Source organism: Montipora foliosa, chromosome 2, assembly GCF_036669935.1.
Source record: "Montipora foliosa isolate CH-2021 chromosome 2, ASM3666993v2, whole genome shotgun sequence".
NCBI classification, from domain to species: Eukaryota; Metazoa; Cnidaria; class Anthozoa; order Scleractinia; family Acroporidae; genus Montipora; species Montipora foliosa.
The window spans coordinates 10,304,558-10,319,295 of record NC_090870.1 but is presented as its reverse complement, the minus strand read 5'-3'; the positions used below and the strand labels follow the sequence as shown (position 1 = coordinate 10,319,295).

At 34.0% G+C, this 14,738-nt stretch overlaps 2 protein-coding genes across 2 annotated transcripts in view; both read left to right on the top strand.

Annotated features, from left to right (window-relative positions):
• LOC137992383 (tRNA:m(4)X modification enzyme TRM13 homolog) overlaps positions 1–14,738 on the top strand; it is a 282,513-nt gene that overhangs the window by 5,112 nt on the left and 262,663 nt on the right. The gene's annotated exons all lie outside the window — the stretch shown is intronic.
• LOC137986568 (uncharacterized) overlaps positions 1–14,738 on the top strand; it is a 36,456-nt gene that overhangs the window by 1,200 nt on the left and 20,518 nt on the right. Inside the window, exons 3-4 of the mRNA XM_068833555.1 lie at positions 8,984–9,222; positions 10,056–13,398. Coding sequence (XP_068689656.1) covers positions 8,984–9,222; positions 10,056–13,398 — 3,582 coding nt within the window. The remainder of the gene's footprint in view (positions 1–8,983; positions 9,223–10,055; positions 13,399–14,738) is intronic.

Here is a 14,738-nt window from a genome sequence, read left to right as displayed (position 1 = left end):
CCTTTGTTTTGTTCATTAAAAAGAGTGTATGCAAGCATGACTATGTCTGCATGCACTCTTTTTAATGAACAAACCAAACCTCCTGAGTATTATCACATGACCTGTATTGGGAAAGCAAAATGTACAAGCGATAAAGGTCTATTGGATCATATTTGAGCTGTTTTGCTAATGGATATATGGTCCAGTATATTTATGACCAGGATAAGTAAATCCTGGTCTAATTTACCAATAGCTTTATGTAAATCAAAACCGCTTCCATCTAAATCTTTTCCATTTCTTTTATATTTTTTCTTTGGTCTGATTTTTGTTGACAATTGATTCAAAGCTTGTGATCCAGTGTTTTGAATCGCTGGATTAAGCCTATCCAAAACATAGTCAATAGCTTTTTTTTTATAAAGCATGATTTCGTAATGCTTCTGATCCATAGTATCTCGCCATAACAACACTTTTTTTACCAAGATAAGGTACTTCTTTGGATAAAAATAATTCTGCTGCTGTATTACCAACATTGCTTAAAATACTTTTGCCAGCCGTCTCAGACTGGCTAGTTAGTTTTTTTTATTTTTAACGAGTCGAGTTTTTGTTATTCCACAAGAAGCATAAACACATTTCATCATTGATCGCCCGTTTTTAGCTTTTACAATAAGTAATGCAGGCACCAGTATCCACATAAAATACTAAATCTCTCTTTTATTTCATCTCCAGAATAGATTATTTGTTTGCTGCTTGTATTAAGATAATTGGCAACTATTTTAGGCATTAACAGACCGAATGAATCAAAGTATTCTGCTTGTTTGTCTATATTTCTATACGCTACCCAATGAGTACCCTGTCCAATCATTGTATCTAAATTGATTATCCCAGATTCTTTTCGAATTTTAGCCAGAAGATTGTCTTTTGAATAAATACCTCTAAAATGTTTAATATCAAGCTTTTTAACCCAATCAATCAGATCAAAGTTGCTCAGTGGTTTACTGCTAAATTTAACAGCATTGACCCCATGATTTGGAATGTTTTTGAATGGTGAATTTGGGCCTAAAAGCAATCCTTTGCCCGTGAACAGGTGGAATTTCATAATTTGTTTTTGTCATTTTAGGTACAAATACTGGTGTCTTGGTTTTGTTTTTCCTGAATTGATTACATAATTTCCTGTTTGATTTTGCGTTGAATTGCTTCTTGAAACAGTTTCTTTCAAATAAGTCCATTTTTGTGATTTTAGATAATTGCTTGAATACATCCTTTGTCCATCACCGTTAAAAATAATTTGTGGTACAATCAACTGCATTCTTGTAAAAACAACACGAGAATCATCAGCTCCTTGCCAAATAACTTGATTATCTGAAGCCAAATCAAACAATATTTCTACCCTTGTTTGCGGAAGAAGTTTATCCTAAAGCGATTCAAACAGACTATAGCGATTCAAAGGTAATTTATAATTCACAACATTTGAAGCACCTAACAGTGTTTTTCTTTGGTGAAACCCTTTGTTGTTAGCAGCTTGTGCCGGTCTCATTTCGGTTGATGTATTTGTGTCTAAATAAAAAAATTCATTTGTAGCTGTAGTTTCGGCATAAGAATTGGTATATTCACGCAAAATTTTTGATGTTAACACTGTGATTTACATCATTACAATCATACATTTATTTATCACCAACTTTAACTGAAATGTCTTTAATCATACTATGAATACCGTTTACTATTATTTCAACATATTTTGGGTTTCAAAACATTTTATACTAATACAAGTTTTGTTTTTTTCTTCTAAGTCTTCCACCAGCCATTAATTTATTCATTCTTTCAGCTATTTCAAAATCTGTTGTTTTGAGTTTTTTGGTTTAAAATTTGTTGGAATTGATTGAATTTCAGGTTCAACATCTATTGGTATAATGTTGTCTTCCATTAAAAAAGTCACTTTTTTATTTGGTTCAACAGGCGTATTTTGTTTCTTTTTTCCTTGTAAAATGCCTACAATTTTATCTCCAGCCCATTGACCAGCAAAATCACCAACTTTTTCAGATCTTTTTGTTAAAGCAATTTCAGCTAGTTTTTTACTTGTTTTTGCAGCTAATTGTTTTGTTGTTTTACCAAATATTTTTTACCAATATTACTCCAAATATCTTCACCATAGATTTGTTTTTTAATGTAATGACCTGATTCTTGGTCATATCTCATTTCGAATTCGTTTTTGTTCATGTTATATTAATTAATTGTATATTCTTATTCACTTTTCAATATTAATGTCATAAACAAATCAATATTGTTTAAAAAAATGTATCGTCCAATATTATCTTTCACTGTAATACGCATTTCGTTTATTATTTTTGTATTAACAGGTGAAAACAAAGCTGTTTTTGGCTCAAAATTGAAAGGATAGCTTCTTGTCAAATTATCAGTTGGAATCAATGCTAATGTACCAGATTTTTTACCATCAGTCAAACTACTTACAATTAAACTACAACCTATATCTAATGCATCAATACTATTGGTTATATTTGGCAATCTGATACTGTATTCAGTACTTTTTATTAATTTTGCATCGAAACCAATGAGATCACTGAATTTAGAATTCCTCAAATCAATCTGCCAGTTTTTTTTTAAATTCTACAATCACTCTGTAACTTAAAAGTGATTCCATTTTTATGATCACCATTTTGTGAAACAGCTGCTTGAATATAATCATTGAGATCATCGTATGAATACATACCATCAACAAATGCTATTGTTTTCCAACTGCTACGATTGTCATTTGAATATTTTATTTGATTATTACCATAAGTACTATTGATATTATGCCGACTAAGTGTCATGCTTAATCGATCGAGTGCAATACTATATTGTTTGTCTTCATCAAGATACAATGGACGTGAAACTTTAACTGTAAAGTCTTCAGGGTTCATTACGTCCTATTTTAACTCTATCAATTGATGAAATATGTAATGCTTGTTTCGTTCATTTATAATATTAAATTACATATTCTTTCAAAAGCTGTGACTATTGTTCGTTATTAATTGCCCCTAGTTTATTCAATGGGTGATCTATTTGACTAAACTCACTTTGAACACCATTATTGTCTTCAATAATTGAACCACCAAGTTATTCTAATCTATCTATCAGATCATTAACATTATTGTAATAAACAACACCGGAGCCTATTTCGCTAAATTTTTTACTTGATCTATGTATTGGAATTTCACTAAGTTTGTTTACTTGATCAAACAACATTTGAGACAATGGGTTGTATCTTTTTTTGCTGTTAAACCTTTTTGTTATCTAGTGTGTCAAAATTAGCTGGTTGATCCAATACTTTTTTACCATTTTTTGTTGCAACAAGCCGTAATTGACCAATCAACTTGGGTAAATCAATCATAAGACCACCATATTGACCATGTGATTGTATTTTATAATAAAATAGCATTTCTCTTTGGCTTTGCATATCTTAATCCTTCTCCAATAGTTTTTTGACCTTCTGGAAAAATTTGAATTCTTTTTCGATATTTTTATGACAATTTGATCTCTTCAGTTAATTTATCAATTTGATCCATGTTTTTTTATTTTGTTTTACCTTTTGAGAGACATCCTTTCATTGTCCAAGAGTTTTTGATAGTTCACCAATATTAGCGTCATAATCATCAATATTGATATTACCTTCAATAGATCCTTTTAATACCTCTCTTGGTAAAGCTAATTTAAATGCTGTTATTGCTAAACCCTTTATCCAAATTAGATTTCATTTCAGATATCATCATGGTAGGTTTATAACCGATTGGGATTTTTTTTTTTTTAACTTTGGTGGTTTTTGAGATGTATATTGCAACATAACAATATTTTCCAAATTAGAGCTCAAAGCTTCTTGGTTTTTGTCAAGTTGTTCAATTAATTTGTCCTGTTTTCCATCATTTGTTTTTTTAGTTGCTTCTTGAGCTGTAACAATGTTTCTTCTAAACCAATTTGTATATCCTTTTTACTATGTTTATACTGTTTAATTTCATCTTGTATTTGGTTAATCATTTTTCTAGCTTTTATTTTAGCATCAGAAATTTTCTTAAATCGTTGTATGTCCATGTATATAATTCACTTACATAAAAATACTTATCCAAACTTATCTTCATTTAACTTAATGTAACATAATTTATATACATGGAAATACCGAATTACAATCGTAAAAATGAAAAAACCCATTTTAAACAATTGTATGGATATATGCCAAAAGATACATTAATAATGCTTCTAGCTTCCCCATCAGGAGGAGGAGAAACAAACCTTCTTTATCATATGCTTTCAAAACCTCTTTTATACTTTGATCAAGTACATTTGTAAGCTAAAAATCTCGAAGAACAAAAGTACCAAGATTTGATCAATTTGTTTCAAGATATCAGTGATCAAGTTGGTTACGATATCATTAAAACAAGAATTGATACAATAATAGCTGTCAATGATATATTTTTGACGATTTCGTGACAGAAAAAAATCAAAAACCATTAATCAACTATTTTATTCAAGCAGGCATAAAAATTGCTCAGTAAGTTTGTTTGAATTGTTCACATTTTTGTATATACAATTTTCCAAGTTCAAATGAACAAAATTTAATTTCACGAGAATTAGGAGTACAAAAAGATCAATATAAAAAAGCAATTGAAAAACCATATTATTTTTTGTATGTTGATAAACCAGTGAAAAATATCAAACAAAACTTTTATGGAATAATATAACATATATATATATTAAGGGGAATATTCAATGAGCACACACACGTGGTTTGCCAGGTTTCAGAAGCGCTGGTATTGGTTATAAATCAACTCCTGATAGAAATTATGATATAGAAAATAAAAGAATAACTAATTTAAAACCAGGACAAAATGATAACGATGCTCTGACTAAAAAATAAATATACCATCACGTTAAGGTGAATGGTGGTTCATCTGACCAACCAGTTAATTTGACTAATTATTGGAAAAAAGATGGAAGCAATAAAATGACTGGATTGCTAAATATGAATAATAGAAGGATTTTATGTTGCACCTGGTAGGCATAATACAGCAGATGCTTTAACTCATCTTCAACTAGAAGCTTTTTATTTTGATCTTAACGTTGATGTTGTTAAAATGAAGCTCAGAATCCAATTGACATGGGTAACAAAAAAATCAGTAATTTACAAGATCCTATTCATCATAAAGATGGGGTAAATAAATCTTATGTTGTTAAAAGCTGATAAAACAGAGCTAAATAATTATATTTTTTAAATAAGTGGTTTGACAAGCAATCTTGACATGAAAAACCATAAAGGAATAAATCTCAAAGCAGCTACTAGTGACAATGATGCCGTCAATGTCTCTCAATTAAACAATGAGCGAGTAACTATTTGCATTTAACCGGAGGAACAATGAAAGGAGATATATATCTAAACGGAAACAGTATCTATGGTATGCAAAATACAGTAAATAAAACGTCTTTTGTTAATCGTGAATATGTAAACAATGAACTCAAGAAAACATTGGATAAAAACAAAGACATTAATATGGGTGGAAATAAAATTATTAGTTATAGAAATCCAACTGATTTAAATGAAGTTGTAAATAAACCATATGTCGATGAAAAAGTAGCTTAAGCAGGGGGTTCTGTTGATTTATCACCTGAAAAAAACCTGGAAGCGTGGTAATGACTAATGATTTAAACCTCAACAATAATAAACTGATAAATTTGAAAGATGCTACTCATAATCAGGATGCTATAACTTTAAAACAAGTCAACAAAGGAATATCTACAATTTCTACTAATAATAGACAATATACAGACAAAAAAAATGGTGAAAGCCATATTTCCAGCCATGAAAATAGAACAAATGTTTTTAAATATGCGACTGAAACCGTTACTGAGCTAAGCGATGATTTTGGAATCGAAATTGACAGTCTTAAAACATATTTTGACCAAATGCCCCACAATGTCCGTAAAAATGCTTTTGGAATCAATGTCCTCAAAAAGACAGATGGTTCAAATTTGTATCATGGTAGATGGGATTGGAATTTATTCAAACTTACCAAAGATAACTTTTCACAAAAATATACATGTTGTATTGAAATTTATATTCCAGATAGTCGTTATGACAATGAATTTAATAGCTCACGTTTAACATTTCAGGGGCTAAATATTAACATTGATTATCAAGCTTCCATAAAAAATTTCAAACCAATATCACTATTTACGAGCAATCTTGAATCTACCACCCGATGGTACTTCACAAAGTATTCAAAGAAGGCTATATGTTGATTTTAAAAGCACGTTTGATAATAGCAGTCCAACAAAGTTGAGAATATGTGTTGTCATATGTGCTTTTTTCAAAATGATGCTTTACGTAATCTTGACCAAAGTATTTATGATTGGGAAAAAGCTTACATAATATCTTCTGATGAAAAATTTACAATGTATATGCCAATTGATATGAATGGAAAGACATTTTAAAAACATCACATTATTTACACGGTTATCTAATCACCAACTTATCAGACAAAACTTTTATCATAAACAGATGTAAACAAATTCTATTTCCTAGTAGGTCAATAATCAAACAAATTAAAATTATATATAATTCTTTCAAATTAAATTATGAAAAACTAAACATTCAAATTTATTATGGGTTTCGATTTGCATTAAACGAATTTTTCATGTCAGATCAGAATACACATAAACAAACGTTGAATATGAATTTAGCATTACAAAACGGCAATTTTAAATTCAAACTAATTAACAATAATGTACCTAATGAAGAACTTGATATCTTGATTAAATATAATTATTAAAATAATATATACAATATTATAATGACAGAGATATTTAACTGGGACCATATTTCAAAGAACTTATCACGGGAGCAAATTGTTGAAATAAAAGAGATCTATAAATACTATCAAAAAATATTGGATGTACAAAAAGAGCTTCCAACATTTTAAACGAATGCATATGATTTGTAATCTTGGTTCTGTATCTTTGATTGTATCAGGAACTATAGCTGGTAGTATTACATTAAATCCAATTATTCTAGGTTCAATATCAGGATCTGGAATTTTGTTACAAACTTTTCCAGAAACAAAAAACTACAAAAGAAAAATTGAAATGTTTTGTTTTGCTTATCAATCATATTTACAATTAATGACTGATTTGCGTAATCATCTTCGAGGGATTAATTTTAATGAAAATAAATTATTAAATAAATGCAGTATTATTGATGGAATAATAATCGATTTATGTCCAATAGCGGATAAATATGAAAAGCAATATAATAAAAAATTCAAAGCTCAATCAACAGACAAAGCTTATTCCAATATGATCATGATCTTTTTGGATTTAGTAATTGGAACATTAAAATTCAAATTCCATGTTTTAAAAAAGCTTGTGTATTGTAAATTTCATTGATATTATCCATTTTCTATCTTCGTTAACTTGTGGTAAAACCGTGTTTATTAGATCAAATGTCTTGCAAACACGGTATATTAGGGCTGTTGATATTGGTAATTTGTTTTGGTAATTTGTTTTCTGATAATACATTTTGAATGTGGTATTTTCTTATATAGACTGACTTTTTACGAATCTTGTACATATTTTCATAAAAATCGATGTAATTATTTTTAAAGAATTCGTAATATATCTTTCCACATTTTTTGCATAATAACTGATAATCTATTTCAGTTAATTTACGTTTACAGCAATGGGTTATTTGATTATTTTTATTATTTATTTCTCGTATTTGAAGACAACAAAATGGACAAATTATATAAATTTGATTTAATTCATCATGTAGTTCAATTGTGCAATTCATTATATTATTATATGATCTAATATTTTAAAGGCATTATAAAATCAAAACACTAAAACAATCTGAATGACAAACTTTACTTATAAAGTTTACTAATAAAGTTTACTTATAAAGTTTACTCATAAGTTTTACTCACAAAACAAATTTATTCGCATGAATTTCCGAGAATGTCAAGCTATGGTGATTTTTTCCTGTTCAATTTGATTATGTGAATATTTAAACACACTTCATGCATCACCTATTACACAAGAAAGTACACAAATGTGTAACTTTTGATTTGTTAAAAATCACGGGAAAACCCCTTTATTCAGTTTTCAATAATGTCACGCTTTGTGATTCAGTTGTTATCTCCATTACTACTAATCATAATGCTTGTATCTTCCAGAGTCACTTCTAAAATAGAAACCACTTGGAAATAAAATTCATTTGAGAAACAATTTCGGTAAAAAAATGGAAGTTGTGATTGGTTAAAAAATAATAGGAAAGTCCCTGCCAGGCTATGATGATTCTTTTCCTGTTTCATTTGATTATGCAAATATTTAAACATATAATTTTTTTGCTTGTATTCAGTATTTGTATTTTATAATAAATTTATTATTAAACTTCGCTTTTAAAATTATTCATTATAATCCACTTTTAGAATTCAAAAAACACTTCGTGATTTAATGAACATGGATGCTATCTTAACAAGCACCGCTTGTTTTGAATAGCACCATATTAATTAAAACACAAATGTTTTAATTAATATAAAAATGGTATTTAACTGGAAGATTAGATTATTTATTTGAAAATAAATAACGTGTTTGTCATTTGCGATCGTGGCCTATTTTGGGCCTATTTTTGGTATTGCATGCATAATATGTTACAACATCCCTTTAATCCAAGCATATCAAAGCCATTTATGAACGGTTTGGACAAAGCTATGCAAGATAAACAGAACAAAGCAACATTAAAACATGGTATTATGTTGCTACTGGGACAAGCATGGTACTGGTATGGCTTGTTATAATAAAATTTGTGTATTAAGTGTTTCACTGAATTTGTCAAAATAAGAACCTCTCTCAAAATTGTAGGCTAAAACAGGTTTTTGTGTTAAAGGGTTCTAAATGGACAATCTTAGGGTAACAGGCTCATCGAATCTATGTTTCATACGCGGGTTTTTATGTGACATTCCAGTTCTCAAAAAAATTTAGTTGTGATATTGGAACTCCTCTAACTTTTACAGGATTAGATCTTGAAAGCGGTGCTCAATATCTTATAATTGTAAAAGCAATCAACAATGCTGGAATTGTCGTCAAGGCTTCATCTGATGGCTTCACCGTTGATTTTAGTCCTCCCGTGGCCAGCCAAGTACGTCTGGGATCTGGCGCCGAGCTTGTTGAATATCAATCAGACTTGACCAAGTTGACTGTCAGGTAAGCACACTTGGACTGTCAGAGGTCCCAATAGAATAGGCAACTTCAAAAATACCATAATACTCTTTGTTTGTCCTCCAAAATTTTGCATAAGCATTGTTTCCAATTTCTCTTGGTTCAAAGAGAAAATAAAAACAATGCTTATACAACATTTTGGAGAGCAAAACAAAAAGTATTATGTTATTTTGAAAGTGGCCTTAATTGGCCATCAGTTTTCATTATTATTAATTATTTTTAACAACCATGGTTCTGACCCCTCAAAAGGATATTAGAAATATATCAATTTCTTTCATAACACTTTTCAAGGTTAACTCAGGGATTGCGGCTTTATACCAAATTATAAAAAGGATTGATTGGCGCCAGCGTGAAAAAGTTTCAAGTTTTTCAAAGGAATCAGTTACTTGAGGAAACATTCGGATTGGCAAAAATGTTCAAAGTTAGCTTAAAAACCACTTTGCTGCAAGGCCAATTGGTGTGTATCTATATTCGAGGCGGTAGTCAACGAAGGCGGAGTGGCGGGTCTATTTCTTACATTCGACCAAATAGTTATCCAACATAGGGCCCTAAATAAAATTAAATTAAAGGAAATAAAATTAAATGTTACATTTTGATGAGAGGAGGAAACCGAAATACCCGGGAGAAAACCTCTCGATGCAGAGTACAGAACCAAAAAATTCAACCCGTATATGGCGTAGTATCCGGGAAATGATCCTGTTCCACAAAGCTGGGATAAAGTGGTAAATTTGCACTAAATATCTTTTTGTCATAATTTTATCAGCTTCTTCTCTTACGTGTTAACGTCACAGCCTTTTATGGTCTTTCCTTTCTCCTAGCTGGTCTCCCTTCATTGAAGCTGAAAGCGGCATCTCACACTATCAAGTATGTATCAGTACAATTCCCGACAATTGCAGTATCACTTCCTTGATTAACGTTGGACTAAATACAAGCGTAACTGTGAGTCCTCTACAGCTCCTCCATGGAGAATCATATTACGCTGTCGTACAAGGAACTAATCGCGTAGGGCTATCATCGGAAACGACCTCTAACCGAATCTTGATAGACTCAACACCTCCTTCTTTCAAAGAATCCGACAACTTGTCATTCAACTCGACGCAAGTTCCAGGAATCACTACAGAGAATTCAAACTATTCTGTCTCTCGTCGTGAAGAGGAGTTTGCTGGAAACTCGATACAAACCAGCTCTCGAGTTCGCTTTAGTTGCTCCGAAGAGCTTTTGGCCTCCAGCTGGGATGAGTTTGAAGACCAGGAGAGCAGTCTGCAGCGGTATGACTGGTGCGTTGGGACATCAAAGGCACAATGCGATGTGTTAACTTTAAAATCCGTCGGATTGAAACCAGAAGGCGCAGCCATAGTTAAGAGACTTTCCTCGGGTTCATTGCTTTATGCTACTGTCTTTGCTGTAAACGGAGCTGGTCTTAAAACTAGTTTGGTGTCAGAACAATGCAGAGTCATCTCTGTAGCACCGAAGATTTTGGAGGTCACTGATATTCCCAGTGAGAACGCAAGCGATCTGACAGATATAGACTGGCAATCAGTGATGCAAAGTCTATCTCTTCGCTGGGAAATCATTGGACATGCGATTAGCAACATTTCGCGCTTGCGTATTAAAGTAGCCGTTACACAATCTTCATCGAATATTTCCGTGCCACAACTTCTCTCGGAAAAGTCCTGGAACGGGGAACCGATCGTGCATGAATTTATGGATGTGTTGTCTTGGCAACGAAATGTTACCATCCGTAGTGTGCCCACTGAACCATGGAAAAGGTACCGAGGTATTGTTAGAGTCTGGAACGAGGGTGGCATTTACGCTGAGGCTGCAAGCAATGGGCTTAGTTTTGAGCCCAAAGCCCCTCCAAAGAGGAGCTTAAAGCTTCATGATATGGCCGCAGAACAAGAGCATTTGAGGTGGTTACCAAACTTAACATTATCTGAAGTTAACAGAAGTACGTTAGACGATGATATCAAGTACGTATCTTCTCCGAAGGACGTAAAGCTAATCGTCAGTGGCAGTTCTAACCAAACCAGCAACAAAACAGCCTTTTTACTGGATCGCAATCTTTTCAATCGCAGTGTGGAACTTAAGATCATTGTGCAAAGAGTCACATCGGACAAGAACGAAAGCAATACCACTGAAGACTCGAGAATAATGAGAGTACTTCCAGGGTTTGCTGATCCCGATGGACCCTGCTGTACTAAGTGCCCGGTAGACCAACAAACTGTGTTCACGGACACGCACTTTAAAACCACTTTACCGTCCGAAAGGTTTGGTGCTTCCCTCGTTCATTTAACAAATGGCTATTTTGCTGTTGCATCGGCTGAAAGAGCATTTGTCTTCTCGCTTAAAAATCGAGGTGCGAAGCACATAACCATACAAGATGGTATTAGTGGTGGCTCCACTGAAAAGCCCGTAAAAGTAGCAGCGCATAACAACCACATGGTGTTCTCGTCAAATGGCAAAGCACATCTTTATGTTAGCAACACGGATTCTCGTGGCGACATCCAACTAACAAAGAATTCCGTTTTTACAAAATGCAAGAATGTATCAGTTGCTGTTTGTCATGCTGATGACTCGTGGGCAGACGTACTAAGTCTGGTTATTTCCATCCATACGAACGTTCTAGCAATTACTGCATCTAATCTGACCACGAATGCCAGTGTTGTGGGTATATTCCAGAAAATTAATGAAATCTGGACGTTTCTAGAAGCCTTTGGAGCAGATAAGAGGGATCCTAACTTCGGACATTCATTGTCCTTAAACGAGCACCTCCTGGCGGTAGTTGAAGGGGAAAGGAAAAACTCATGCATCTCGGTTTATTATATTCAATCAACGTCTCTAATGCAAACTATTTGCTTTCATGAAAATCAAAACTTCACTGGCCCTCTATCTATTTATCTCACAGAGACTAATGCACTTCTGGTGGTATCTAAAGAATCAGGGTCAACTAAAGTGCTTCAACTAAATGCCACAACCCAGTCCTACCACGAAGAGTGCAGCTTTCTCGCTGTTGCACCCTATGAATTCTGGAGCGGATCTCTCGATGTGAACGCCCGCGATGGGGGTTTTGTTGCTGCCTTGGGCATGCAGACATTGGAAGGACAAGACGGGGTTCAACTTTTCGGTTTCCAAGGAGTGTACAGAAAGTACGAAGAGGGTCATTGCGTTAAGCTTGGAAGAGTTATAGCTCGACAGAGTGGACTGAGAATGGATGACGGTCTTCCTCGAGCATCTGTCTCTTTCTCGGAGGATACAATTTTGTTTGGCACTCCCAGTGTCCTTGTATGGCCTGGGCAAGGAGAGGCATTAGGAACGGGACGAGTGTATATGGCAACTTATTGCCCCATTGATCATTATCGCATGAGAGTATCTCAACTCAACGGTATAGGTTCCGTAAAATGTGTACCATGTAAAGAAGGTCGAAAGTCTTTTGGCGGTTTTGTAGAAATGTGTTCACCTTGCCAAGAAATTAGGTGCTCAGTGCCACAAAGCGGTGATCTGTTTACTTTTAAATCGAGCATATGCGATTCTGTCTCTTGCCTTTCGACATCGACCGTAGACAATGAAACCAATGGACTGGACATCCACTTAATGAATGACTCGTTCTTTGTCCCTGGCGCAGAGAACCTCTATACTGTTGTATTTCTCGAGACAACACGAGCGGATCAATCAACGAGGTCATTTTCGGAATCTTTCGTCATTGATTTGACAGCTCCTGAGGTAGGCATCGTGTACGATGGAATTGGCAGCGACCCAAATACAAACTGTTCGGAGAATACGACCTTTAGCGAAGACAATCAGTGCTCCACTCGGAGCTTTAAAGACACTGATATCGACTTCACCAATGACACTCATGAGATCCACGCCAGGTGGATTGACTTTCTAGACAACGAGAGTGACATAGTGGAGTATTTCTGGTGTGTGGGGACTCAACCAATGAGAGATGACATCCGAGTGTGCGAAAGCACAGGAATGAAGCCAAACGGAAGTCACTATGGACTTAATTTGCATCATGGGGATTTTTATTACATCACAGTTGTTGCCTGCAATGGAGCCCGCAGATGTTCAGCAACTCACAGTGATGGTGTTACCATAGATACTACTCCACCTGTAATGCAATATGTCAGAGATGGGATCATGGGTCCAGACATGGACTTCCAGGTAAGGATTGGTTTTAGTTGTGGTTTTAGAATCAAACCTGAACTAAGCTAACACCCAAAATGTCGAGCACGACGATTTTTTTAACTTACCACCAAAACGACTAGATGTGTTAAAAATAGGCACGGATTGCGTTAATGTGGTAGTGCAGTAACACAGCGCTTTACTCCATAACTGTCAACTCAGCCGCGTTTTGTTTTCCAAGAGATTCAAGTTGTCTTTGCGTAATATGTAGCTCTAATAGTACACGATATTGTTTTGGTACTGTATATCATTATAGTGCCACGGTAAATATCTTAGGTAAATAGTCGGGCCCTGAGAAGACATGTGGTTACTAGTAAACTAATAAAACCAGAAAGTTTGAAGAAAATAAAAGGGAATCGAGATAGATTGGCTTCGAGGTTGACATGTTGATTATTTTCCAGTTCCCTTACAAATTCTTTTTCACCACAAGTTTAAGCGTGTATTCTGAGTTTGTGACAGCTTTCCAAGACTAACGTTCACTGAAGTTAAGCTCAGTATCTGGTTGGGAGACCTCAAAATGCTGTGTCAGAAACATAGGACCGAAAATTCTATTTTAACCGTCTCAAAAATGCGAACTGAGCACGGTACATATTTTGTAAGCCTGCTTTATACAAAACAAATATTGATGACAAAGTAAATAAATATTGATACACCGGTTTTAGGAAGAGCAGAAGGACGTTTTCAGGAAGTGTCGATCGAGAATAAAATATTTTGCCATCAGCAACAAAATTTGCAATATGAATACAACATAAATTTTAACCGCGAATATAAAAAATTACCATCAGCGAAAAACATTTTGGTAGGTTTTTGCTGCCTTCAATTTTTCTATTGTACTTTGGGCTGCACAAGTAAAGCGCAAAATCGAAAGCTTCGTCGGATTCAGTCGTGATCAAGTCACCTTGCGTGTTTTCTAACAACTCGCGAAGCAAAGGATTCATATATGTCAAAATGATGGCAATTGCAAGATATCGGGTTTTTGTTTTTGTTAGTTTGGTTTTTCTATTCCAAGTGTTGACAAGAAATGTGTGAATTTAACACACAGATCACAATCGCCGAACTCTTGAGGTTGACCATTGTTTCTGCAAAGTCAAAAATTCACTCTCCCAGATGAGGTTATTTATCACCAGGTAATGCTATCGTCCTTCAAATAGCAGCTGCTTGTTATTTATCAGCGTCACAAATTCTTGCCGATTTCTGGAGTCATTTGTTGAAACTCAAGCATGCTCCCAACAGACCTGTTTATTTTCGCGATTTATGAACGCGCTGCGGGCCCACACCGTTACAACCCGGTGACATAGTGTGTAGTGCACTACCACAAG